The 13146-nt window shown below is 44.2% G+C and overlaps 1 protein-coding gene across 1 annotated transcript in view; it reads right to left on the bottom strand.

Moving 5' to 3' along the window:
- Positions 1–469: 469 nt before the first annotated feature.
- LOC143500208 (GTPase IMAP family member 4-like) overlaps positions 470–13146 on the bottom strand; it is a 53492-nt gene continuing 40815 nt past the window's right edge. The window contains exon 2 of the mRNA XM_076994229.1: positions 470–1287. Within this exon, the coding sequence (XP_076850344.1) occupies positions 470–1287 (818 nt within the window). The remainder of the gene's footprint in view (positions 1288–13146) is intronic.

The raw sequence follows: 13146 nt of genomic DNA, 5'->3' as shown, positions 1-13146 counted from the left end.
TTCAAAAGTAGCATATGAGGTTGAAAAAAATCACATTTAAACATAAGCAGAATTTATATAAACTACTCCAGTAAGTTCACACAAATAGGCATGTTCTCATCTTTTGCTAATCACATTCATCAAATCTTATGTTTAAATAATAAATCATTTTGTAACAAATTTTAATCTACCGGTAATCATATGAATTGTAAGTCTGGTAACAATTTAATAAATATTTATACGACTTGCAGTGCTTTTTAGAGGTCATTCATGCCTTTACCATTGCATAATGCTCAGTCTCAGTTTCAAGAATTTCCCTATGGGATCAATAAAGTATTTATCTGTCTATCATTTATCTATCTCAGTTTTTGCTCCTTCTGATGCATTAAAACCTCTAATAACCGATCCTCTCAGTATTACCTCTCAGGAACGTCCACAGCAATACCGCATTTGCTATGCCCACTAACATCACCATACAGGTGGTAGGAACTCACTGCTGTGCTTGTTCTCCAAGAAGAGCCCCCAGCAATACCCCAGTTACCAACCCCACTAACCTCAAGTTTGGTATGAAACTTGCCTTGCTTGCTCTCCTCACTCGTTTTCTCATCATCTTAATATCTGGAGCACCTCCACTCTCTTCACATAAAGTTTTATACTCTACATCTACACTTACATGTACAGCCTGTAACATCTCATTGGTGTAACACTCTCCTCCATTCTCCTTCACCATCTCCTCTATGGTGTTCAGTAGGTTCTCTACCTGAACCCTGTTACTCCTGTACCCATCCTGCTGCTCATTCCAGTACTTATTATCAACAAAATGAATACGACCTCCACATTTATTCACAAGATCTTGTAACTCTGTACTCTGGTTCACAAAGTCTTCAATAGTCTGATCCTTATTGAGTTGATCACCAAAGGTGAAGAGGACCACTGCATATTTTAGAGCATCATCTCCAAATGACTTTGTTATTTTTTTCACAGTTCCGATCTCTTGTTCTGTGTACCTTCCCACGTTGAGCACAATCACAAATGCATGTGGCCCTGGTGCACACTCAGTAAAGCATCGTAATATTTCAGAGTTTAGTTTCTCTGGAGAGAGGTTGGTATAAAAAAACCCAGGAGAGTCAACCACTTTTATTTCCTTGTCATTAATATATTTTGTCTTTGAGGAACATTGCTGAGTTATTGATGTATGTGAGCTTCCAGTATGAAATACGTCTTCACCGAGTATCAAATTTCCACAGCTGCTTTTTCCATCACCCGTTTTCCCAAGAAGCACAATCCTCCGTTCAGCCATGGCTGCTACTATGAGACAAAAGAGCACGGATGGACAACAGTTTATCTTTGTCATATGATGGTAGTTTATACCAGTTACCATGATTAGAGTTTGAGTTGTGTTAATATAATTCAGCTGAAGTTAGTGTTACTGGTGCATTTGATTCAGTAAGCTTGGTCATTCATAATATAATAATTTCCCTGTGTGTCTTTATTCCAGGGCTGTTTTGCTTAATATCCTAAGAGAGGCAGAATACTGGAGACTCTGCACAACTAATCAAAACAAAAATCAAGATCCTGTTCAAACAGTTTGTTGCATTTCTTACACAAGTAAAACCACACACAACTGGCATCTTACCACCCCTCAAAACCGGTAAGATATTCTGTGCTTAACATCTAGAAGTCTGTACAGTGCAGAGTGAGAGTGAAATGCTGTACTTTGGCCCAGTGTGAGGAGCAGATTTTGGTGTTACTCTCACTCTAAGGTTGGAGTGTTGTTGTTACTCACTCTAAGGTTGGAGTGTTGGTGTTGCTCTCACTCTAAGGTTGGAGTGTTGGTGTTGCTCTCACTCTAAGGTTGGAGTGTTGGTGTTTCTCACACTCTAAGGTTACTCCAGTACTGGGGTGTGGCTATTGTCTCCCCTGAGCCCAGGTCCTAGCCTACCATGACAAATAAATAATTTTAAAATCATACATTGTGATTTCCAGCTTTTTTTATTTTTTAGATTTTGTCTCTTACAGTGGCCATGCACCTAAGATAAAAATTTCAGACCCCTCCATGATTTCTAAGTGGGAGAACTTACAAAGTTGCAGGGTGTTCAAATACTTATTTTCCTCACTGTATGTATAGTGTGAGGAGTGCATAGAGCAGGGGTGTCAAACATATGGCCCGCAGGCCGGAACCGGCCCGCCAAGGGGTTCAGTCCAGCCCGTGGAATAAACCTGCATTATTAAAGAAGAATAAACTGCATTTTATTTAAAATCTGCAGTCCTATATTGTCCACTAGGGGTGTGTTTTAGTCAGTTCATTCACTTTACTTGCTTTTTCTGTTGACCCTGGCACCCTCTTATGTGAAATGTCTTTGTCAAAAAAGCGAAAAGTGGACACAGAGGGTCGGATTTTTTAAGAAAAATGTGTTCAGAATTACTTCCCAGATGTGGAAAATGTCACTGTGATCAGTTTTTATGCATAATGCACTTAAATGTTTAACTGAGAAAAACTGAAATTGCATATACTTTTCTTAAAAAGTAAAAGTAAAACGTTGTTCATAATATATTTCTTAAAAGGACAATTAATTTCATATAAAGATTTTTATAATTTACCTCTTTGCACTAATACAATGGAAAAAAAGTGGACTTCTTATTAGTTCTTATTTGTCTCCAGTCTCACTCCAAGGTTGCTCCAGTACTGCTAAAAATAACATGCACTTTCTTGTGAATGTGCATGTCCCCTCTATGACCCCACAAATGTCAAAAGATCGAAGACTAACTGTGCGTTCACACCGAAAGCGACGAGAGCGACGCGGCGACCGGAAGTCATTCTATGGCGTCAAATCCAATTCAATATTCGCGAGCGCGGAAAATCATTTCGCGCAAGGAAAAGTGCTTATTCGCGCGAGCAAAAATGCTCTCGCGCGCGGAGAGAGCTTCCTCGCGCGAGCAAACCTACTCTCGCGCGAGCAAAACGACTTTCGCGCGAGCAAAATTACTCTCGCGCGCGAGGAGAGAGTTGCTTGCGCGAGGAAAATTTGTCACACCCTTTCTGCTTGCGATTAAGCTCCTGCTCGTGGAGCAGATCGTTTGATTTTTGACAGTCGTGGGAGGGACCCAGACAGGATTGGCTTCTGGATGTGAATTGTGATTGGCTGTCAGTAGGGTCCGTTTCATGTATATTTTTTCGCGATATCAACGCATTTAGGCAGCTGGATGCTCCAAATACTATGATTTATGGTAAAACAAATAACCAGCTAGCTAGTTAACCTAGCTAGCTAGTTATTTATAAGTCTGCCGTTTGCATTGTTTACATTGTTTGTTAGCTAGCTAGCTAAGTTGGCTATTTGTATTACACAAAATAAAACTGCCTTAGCAATGCACTTGGCATGTAGCTAGCAATACACAATTAAAGCAGAGGGATAAATGGTTCAATACAGGTACTAGATATGTTGCAGATATCTTCCCATAATTTGGTAGAAATGGGAAATGTTGTCAGGGTGAATTCTGCAGAAAGTGCAATTCGCTTCCATGTCCTTTATAAACCATTGTTAAAAATGTTTTTGATGGATAAACTGTAAATTATTTTAAAATATACTTCTTTCACTTTATGTATGATATATATTTTGCTGGCAAGGTCCAGATCTCTTTCCAGTTGAGGTTGTTAAAGATGGTGTTCCAATAGATACATATGGATTAGATACACCATCTTTCTGAAACAGTGAGCATATATAATGATTACTATTGTGTGATGTAGAGAAACATATTTTCCCTATTTCAAGATTGGTTGGGTCGATGGGTAATAATGTTGGATCATGTCCTGGTGTACTTTTAAATAGCATACTCACTCCAGCATATATAGCATTTTATAACTAATTCAGCAAAAGGAATGGCAACACTGAATTTAATTACTAAATCTTAGTTACTAAATATTTACTAAATTCTTGATTTGTCAGTAGAGAGCCATTTGAGTTAAATAACTGTTGTACCAAGAGTATATTGTGAAACCATAGATGGTAAAATAAAGATTTGTTTCTATATACAATGTATTTGTTGTTGCAATCTCTAGGTGAATAATTATCAAAACAATTTTGGATTTTTAAATTTTCAGGTTGGTATTTTTTTTCATTATATCATTCAGGCCATGCCATATATGACCTATGTTGCTATAACTCAAACCATGTAAACCAACACTGAAAGCAAGGGGACAGTCCCCCTGTTTATATACAATAAACACCATTCAGCAGTTCTAGCAAGCAGGTTATCTTAAGCACAGCATGTTCCAAAACATAGGCGCCCAACAGGCTACTTTGTCTCACGTATGTGTATCTCCTAATATGGACTTCCCTAAAGTTAGCGGAAGAAACTGATGTATCAGTTGAACACAGAGAAAGCTAAATGACCCAAGTATAGTAGACTAGTGAGTACCAGTTAACAGAGTGCTCTTACCCTTCGCACTCTCCCTGACCTGGGTCACAGTATAGCACAAATGCATAATATTAACTAAACATAAGTACATGATTACACTGAAACACACTACTTCATTACTGTAGTCCTTCTGCTTAATCAGAACGACATGTACTAAATCATAACGTTCATAATGATCTCTTATAATCTAAATGACGTGACCTAATCAAGAATGACAATTTCTGTCACAGTGATCAACTCCTAATTTCAAATGCTGTCATGGATTGAGGTTCCTGTGATGTGCTCCAAGTTTGATTCAAATTGACCTGTCGGGGACGCTACTGTACACAAAAACCTCTAAAATTATCAAAACTAATGCTGCAATCCTGTCATGCAGAATACAGAGAAGTAATGAATCTTGTATGATTCAGACCAATGAGCCAAATAACTTTGTAATTACATCTTATAACAAAAAGTATACTGCCTGACCAGGAATGAACATTTTATTTCACTAAAATTTATTTTCATCGCTGTAATATCTGTATGGTAGTACTTTGGCTCCATCTACTGGCCAAATACTGGAACCTACTGAAAAGCATTGCTTACATGAAACACCTTGCAAACACATACACACAAAGCTAATCTCAGCATGTGATTTAGTTATATGATCTGAATAATTTTTTGCCAATACATTTAGCCACATTTTGATTTTTTGTAGATTTAGTGCCTCATCTGAGATAAAAAAAAACACTTCATACATTCATATCAAAGGTCAAACATTTGCTCAAAACACATTGGTTTTCTTTGGCTGCTTAGGCCTATACGTGTGTGAACCTACAATCTCCGCTTGTGGCTAGATTTAAATAATTGTTTTTATTAGTCTGACTTGCATAAAAAGTCAAATGGTTTATTATTTTACATAAAACATTTTTAAAATAAAGTTATTCAACTGTCCACATATGTGGACACCATACAAGAACAGAGTGAATATTTTCTATAAAAATTGCCCAAATATATAACAAATTGTGAGAATCTATCCTCTTTTCATTAAAACAAGTAAGTTTTGTTCTGTTAAAATAATCTTGAAACAAACAGCTCTTAACATTTGAACAGTTGTAACGATCTGCGCTGGGCAGAACAGGGAGGCGGACACAAACGCTGAGGAGAGCGAGATTTATTAAAGGAAATTCCAAAGGCAGAGTCGAAGTCACGGGCATGGGTCATAACGGGCAGGCAGTCCAGACACGAAATACGAACAGACATGGCAAAACAAAGAACAAAACCAGGCAGGGGAACAAAGACTAGGCTGGACGTACTCACAAAGATGACAGAACAGAAACAGCGAACTCCACAAGGGCATACGGAACGAATGAACAAAAAGACCGATACAGACATGGGAGACACCGGGACTATTATACACAGGACTAGACAAGGACCAGGTGCGAACAATGATAACAGGGGCGTGGCAAACAATGGGAAATCACAGAGACAACGAGCAGGGCGGGATAAACAGGCAAGTAAACGCAGACACAAGGGAACCTAGAGTGACAGCTAGGAGAGGGGGCGTAGCCCTACGTGACAACAGTTAATTGCAATTTAATGCCGTTCAGGCTACAATTTAGCTTGAATTGGATAAATAAAGATAGGCAGTGATGTCAAAATATTCAGATTATTCCACAGCTATTTCCTTGTGTGAAATCCCTCAAAAACAGTCTCATCTATTAGTGAGTCTCGAAAAAGATTGAAGAATAACTCAATGGGTACCTCACCCTGCGCTTTCACCTCAAAAATCCCCATGAACATAGGTGGGACTCAATGGGAATCAGTACCCTTGTATCTCCAGATTCTATTCCTGCCTCTGACATTCTGTTTTCTTTGCTAATTATTTAAACCTCCCTCATTTCCTTTGTTCCCTTCCTCGTTTTGTTATATTTCGCTTTTTTTCACACTCAATAATGCATCGTAATATTTCAGAGTTTAGTTTCTCTGAAGAGAGGTCAGTGTCAAAAAATCCAGGTGTGTCAATCATTTGTATATTCTTGTCATTCATAAATTTTGTCTTTGAGTCACATATTATAGTTTTTGGGACAGGTCAACTTCCAGTAGGAAATACGTTTTCACGGAGTATCAAATTTCCACAGCTGCTTTTACCATCACCCGTTTTCCCAAGAAGCACAATCCTCCGTTCATCCATGACTCCTATTAAGAGACAAAAAAGCATTAATGGAAAACTCTCATATGATACTATATGAGTTATCATAATTAAAGTTTGAGTTGAATTCAGATAAATAATCTGATGTTAGTTTTAATGGTGTAGTTGATTAATCAAGCTTGGATGGTCTCTCATAATATAATATTGTTACGGAGCGGTTCCGGACCCTTCCCTGTGGGCGTGCCGTTGCGTTGTCTGCGTGTCGTTATGTCCATGTTTGTACTTCCGTGGGTGTGGGTTGTTTGTGAGCGTGTTCGTTTGTTACACCTGTGCCTTGTCTCGCGGTCACGTGGGTCTGTGTAATTCACCTATTTAATGTGCGTTCGCGCGGTGTCTAGTGCTCGTCTTTGTCTAAAGTTCATGCCTGTGCAAGCCTCCGCTATTTGCGTGCTTGCACCATCTGTGCTGGGCTTTGCGTTTTTGTATGCATTAAATGTTCAGTGTGCACCACAAGACGTTCGTCGTGCCTCCTCCTTGCTCCTACACGCCAACGTCACAAAGACGAGCCCAACAAGACGACGTATGCCAGGATACGCCACCTGAGCACCGAAGGGGAAGAGAAAGAGCAGGCGTCACCACGGCTCTTCCCCAGTCCAGCGCCAAGAAGTCCCCGTTACCGAGCAGCAGATGAAGCAGGACCCTGTCTGCATGTACCTGCTCTGTGCCGCTCGGGAGACGGAGGATGCCGAGACGGCGGAGTACTTCCGCCGATCCGCAGCACGCGCATGGGAGGAGAGACACCCCCACGCGTCCCTGGAGCTTCCACCCATGGCTGTGAGCAGCAGTAAGAGGGAGGAAGCAAGCGCACCGCTCCTGGTTCTCCCTGAGGAGGAGGAGACCAGTGAGCCGTTCATGGTGGGTGCAGGTACCTTTGCCCTCACCCCTCCCGAAGTCGAGTTCGGCAGCGACGAGTCTGGAGAGGAGGAGAGCCCCCGCTCCTCCGTTCGTTCGGAGGAGAGTGAGGGCGAAACCAGCTGCGCTCCCTCTATTCCCACAGCTCTCCGGACAGCCGAGGAGGAGAAGGTCAGCCCCCCGTCGTCGTTGTTCTCCGAATCGACGGTCTATTACGGGGAGGGTGACGAGGAAACCTGCTCTCTTCCCTCCAGCCACACATCCTCCACCGAGCGCCACGATGCTGAGGAGGACGTCAGCCCTCCCCCTTCCCTATTCTCGGCTCCTACCGTGTATTATGGGGAGGGGGTGGACGTCAGTCGCCCTCCGTCCACCTGTTCATCACCCTTGGGGCGCGAGGACGCGAGCGAGGGGGTGGACAGCGCCTCTGGGTGTTCGGAGAGCACCGTCCACCTGGGGAAGGAGGTTCCTCAGTCTCCCTCAGGGGCGAGCAGCATGGACTGCTCCCGCTGCCCGACCCCGGAGGAACCCATGTCGCTGGGTCGGAGCGTCTCCGAGAGCGAGGAGGAGATGGAGACGTCGGGGGGCGAGGCGAAGGCATCTCCAGGAGCGCAGGGGGGTCCTGGTGTGGCCAGCGGTCCAAGGTGGATGTGTCACGCGCCCTTGGAGCCGCCGCGGACACCAGCCGGCGCGCAGCACAGAGCCAGGACTCCAGCCGCGCCCAGAGGGAGAACCAAGGCTCCCCTAAGGAAGCCACCGGGAGCGCGGCCAGCGGGAGTCCCGAGCGGCGCAACGCGCGTGAGGAGTCAGAACCCAAATACCGGAGGGACTCCGCCGCCTGTTCCGCCTGCCGCGCCCGCCCAGCCTGCTTTCCCTGGAGGGATAGCAACACCGTGTGCGCTTTGGCAGGCAGCTGGAGCGGTGCCATGGCTGCCTGTCCCTATATGTTTGTCTATTCCCCTGTCTCCCTAATCTCCTTTTCCCATTCGTTCCTCTTGTGTTTCATGTTCCCGTGTGCGTGTTTGTGACTGTGCCATTGTTTAATGTATTTTCCCCTGTCTTCCCAGGGAGGGTGTGCTAGAGCCGTTCGCGGCGGTTCCCGCCGTCGGGGGTGACGGCTCTCGGAGGCTCGTGATCCCGGCGGCTCCGGACCTGCCCGTCGGTGTTGGTTCGGGGCTTTCCAGCTGCGCGGGACGCTCCGGGAGTAGCGAGCCCCTGGCGGGGGGTTCTGTTACGGAGCGGTTCCGGACCCTTCCCTGTGGGCGTGCCGTTGCGTTGTCTGTGTGTCGTTATGTCCATGTTTGTACTTCCGTGGGTGTGGGTTGTTTGTGAGCGTGTTCGTTTGTTACACCTGTGCCTTGTCTCGAGGTCACGTGGGTCTGTGTTATTCACCTATTTAATGTGCGTTCGCGCGGTGTCTAGTGCTCGTCTTTGTCTAAAGTTCATGCCTGTGCAAGCCTCCGCTATTTGCGTGCTTGCACCATCTGTGCTGGGCTTTGCGTTTTTGTATGCATTAAATGTTCAGTGTGCACCACAAGACGTTCGTCGTGCCTCCTCCTTGCTCCTACACGCCAACGTCACAAATATAGATTTTACCTCTGTGCCTTTATTTCAGGACAGGCTTTGCCAATATCACAAGAGAGGCAGTTGTTGAATTTCTGAAAACTGAAAAAATATTATTTGCTTAACAGATAGAAGACTATATATATAGTGTGAGGAGAGAGTGGAGCATTGTGGGAGGAGAATGTTTTCATAAAGATGGAACATTCGTCTCTGGTCTCAGTCCAAGGTTGCACCAGTACTGCTCCAGTGGTACATGTGACAACAGCCCACAATTCATTGTGCAGAACATTTTTACAAGCTTGGAGTTCTCTAGGAATTGTCATAAAGTTCATGAAAATGAGCAAAAATGTCAAATTAAACCTGTCTAATTAAAACTCCTAATATTGTACATTAGTACATGCCCCTGTACAATCCAGAGTTGGATGCAACAAAATTAGTGTTGCAGGCCTTACTCTCAGGAACTCTATGTATTCTCTAAGACAACATATGCTGGATAGTTAAATATTTGGATTTTTATAGTTGTAATGGTGAGATGAAAATATACAGCTTATTTACAGTCTGTCAAACTTCCCCATCGGGCAAACCTTTTTTATTATTGCAAACAAATTTAAAACAGCACAGATTGTCAGTATTTTCCTAATGTATGTGTACATTTAAATTAGTTTAATTTAGAACCGTAGTACCTTAATCTACAGAAATCAGTGTAATTAAACGCAAGACTGGAAGGCACATATTAACAGTAGTGAAGTATTTGACAGTATATTATACAGTGACTGCAATGACTGCACCCTGAGACGAGACAAATGTTAATAAGACTTTGGTACCTTCACTGTTTGCAGTCACTTCAGTCAGATTGTTCAGTGCTTGCAGGTACTCCAGCATCTCAAGTGAGAGAATCTTGTGACCTCTATATATCTAAAATGAAACAACAAATCAAGATCCTGTTCAAACCAGTTGTTGCTGGTCCTCTGTTTCATAAGTGAGAGGAGAAACCACACGTAATTCACGTTAGCCACTCCTCCCCCATTCAAAGGGAAAATATGCTGAGCTGATGCACAAAAGGAGTGCTTGTTTTAGTCCATGATAATGTGTAAAGGAGTCAAAGCCAACTCGCACATTCCTGGTCACATTTTGGTTTCAGAGACTTTCAAATGACTTGATCCATCCCCCCCCCCCCCCCCCCCCCACCCCCACCCCCACCCCCCAGAGCCAAGGGTGTTCTGCAATCCCCTGCTGTAAGTTATCTAGGGCAGGGTGCTGAAAGCTTGTGGGGTTCTTTCCCTTCCTTGGCTCTGGTGCCAACCACTGGTGATCGATCGCTTTAGGCGCAGCATAGAGGAAACTGTTTCCTGTTTCCTGTGACGACACTCCTGTTTCCTGTTTCACCGGCAGCACGTTCGCACGCAAACGCGGATTCACGTATCACATTAGCATAGCTTAGCTATAGCCTAATACACTTACATTAAACACTACAATCAGTATAATACACTTACCGACATCTGATTATTTTATCTCGTTTCTGTTTTCTCCCCGTCTCTTTCTTTCTCCCTCTGTTTTCTCCCCCTGTTTCTTTCTTTCTCCCTCTGTTTTGTCTCCCCTGTTTTTCATGGCTACCGCGGAGGAACGGGCTCTCGTCAAGCTCGGCTCGGAGCTGGAGAAGTTGGGTCGGCAGATCCAGCGTCTTCTGGAGAAGCAAGCGGAGCTCACCCAGGAGAAGACCAGGCTCGAGGCCGCCCGCGACGCTGCCTACTCGGCCGTCTCCACTCCCTCGTCACGGCGGCTCAGCGCGACCGCCATCGTGACCCGGGCACCAGGCTGGGAGCGCCAGCGAGGACGCGGAAGGCAGCCGGCGTCGTCACCCCTACCTCAGCCGGACTTCTCCTCTGCAAATCCGTTCGAGGTGCTCAGCTCCAGGTCCTCCGCCTCGCCCTCACCCCTGCGTCCGACACCACCCTCACCAGCGCCGGCATCGAAGAAGAATAAGGGCGGTATCCTTGTTATCGGCGACTCGATAACACGGCACGTAAAGATTAGCCTGCCAGGCGCTAAAAGAACCCCCACTGTGTCATGTTTTCCAGGCGCTCGTGTCCTGGACGTGGCCAGGCGGCTTCCCTCGGCGCTGAAGCAGCGAGACGACTTCGGCACCGTCGTCCTGCACGTGGGGGCTGTCGACACCTTCGCCCGGCGCAGCGAGATCCTGAAGGAGCACTACCGATCGCTTCTGGACACCGCGCGGAAGAAGACGTCGGCCAGGCTTGTTGTCTCCGGTCCGCTTCCAACGTTCCGGCGAGGGTGCGAGTCATTTAGCCGTCTTTTCTGTCTCCACAGCTGGCTCCGGGACACCTGTAGCAGCGCCGGCGTGGACTACGTTGACAACTGGGAGTGTTTCCGAGAGCGTCCATCACTCTACCGCCGAGATGGACTTCACCCCAGTCGCCTAGGCTCGGCAGTCCTCTCCAGGAACATCGAGGACGTGCTACGCCAGGCCTGACCAGCCACAACAAACCACGCAAATCAGCTAAGTAGAACTTACTTCCCTAACTACCAAACCATTGAGACTGTGTCTGTTAGCCGTGGCAGGTATAAGAATAACAGGGCGATATGTTTTAAAAATCTAATTAAAATTAAATTAAATAATCAACATGAAGTGAGCAGCAATATTAAACTAAGGCTAGGACTCTTAAACATTAGATCGCTTGCATCAAAAGCTGTGATAGTAAACTAAATAATCTCAGATAACAGACCAAATGCACTCTGTTTAACAGAAACATGGGCTAGAGTAGACGAATATGTAAGTTTTAATGAAGCAGCTCCTCTTGGATACAGTTATGTTCATCAGCCCCGTATCACAGGGCGTGGAGGTGGAGTAGCCACAATATATAACACAGACATAGGTTTTACTGTAAAACCAACAACCTCTACTAACTCATTCGAGGCTTTGATAGGTGAAATAGGCAATAATCTTATAGGCAATAAAACAAAGCTTAAATTAGTGACCATCTATCGACCGCCGGGTCCCTACTCAGAATTTCTTCAGGAATTTGCTGAGTTTCTTTCGGAACTAGTCTTAACCATCGAGAGATTTGTAATTGTGGGTGATTTCAACATTCATTATGAAAATGAATCAGACCCACTGAAAATTGCGTTCGACACCATACTAGATTCAGTTGGTATAGCCCAAAATGTGACAGGGCCTACCCACCGCTGTAAACACACCTTAGACTTAATACTTACTTACGGATTAAACATAGAACATTTGGCAGTCATCCCCCAAAATGATGCCATTTCAGATCATTCCTTACTAATATATGAAATGACTTTATACAATGTACATCAGATGCGCCATACAAAAACCACGCGCACTATCACATCCGACACTGCAGCAACATTTATAAACTTACTGCCAGAGCTACCGAACACTATGCCACTGCAGCCCAATGAATTGGAACAGGCAACACAACAGTTTTATTCCACACTCAGCAATACCTTAGACAGTGTAGCGCCAATTAAAACAAAATTAATTAGGGAGAAAAAGCTTACACCATGGTATGACGAACACACTCGTCTTCTAAAACAGGCAGCTCGAGCAGCGGAGCGAAAATGGAAATCCACCTCACTAGAAGTGTTTAGAATCACATGGAAAGACGCCATAGTCAAATATAAACATGCCCTAATAAAAGCTAGAGCCGCATACTATTCAACACTAATAGAAAACAACAAGAATAACCCTAGATTTCTCTTCGCGACGGTATCTAAACTAACAAGAAATATCAACGACACTAGTTCTAACAGCACTTACACACACTAGCGATGAATTTTTAAACTTTTTCAATAATAAAATAGATAATATCCGACTACAGAGTCATAACACATCGCAGCCTAACCTCCAATCCAACCCCAGTAGTTTAGTTATTAGTAACTATGCATCCAAAAATATTACTGAGCTAAATATCTTCGATCCTATATCGCAAAAAGAGCTCACAACACTGATTAATTTGTCTAAGCCTACATCATGTATATTTGACCCAATTCCAACCCGTCTATTTAAAGACCTACTCCCAGCCATTGCAGGGCCCTTACTTAATATGATTAACTCCTCCCTTAACCTAGGTTACATGCCCAAACAATTAAAATGCGCCGTAATT

The sequence above is a fragment of the Brachyhypopomus gauderio genome, unplaced genomic scaffold, assembly GCF_052324685.1.
Source record: "Brachyhypopomus gauderio isolate BG-103 unplaced genomic scaffold, BGAUD_0.2 sc137, whole genome shotgun sequence".
NCBI classification, from domain to species: domain Eukaryota; kingdom Metazoa; phylum Chordata; class Actinopteri; order Gymnotiformes; family Hypopomidae; genus Brachyhypopomus; species Brachyhypopomus gauderio.
Note: the sequence above shows the minus strand (reverse complement) of the source record. Positions and strands in the feature narration are given on the sequence as shown.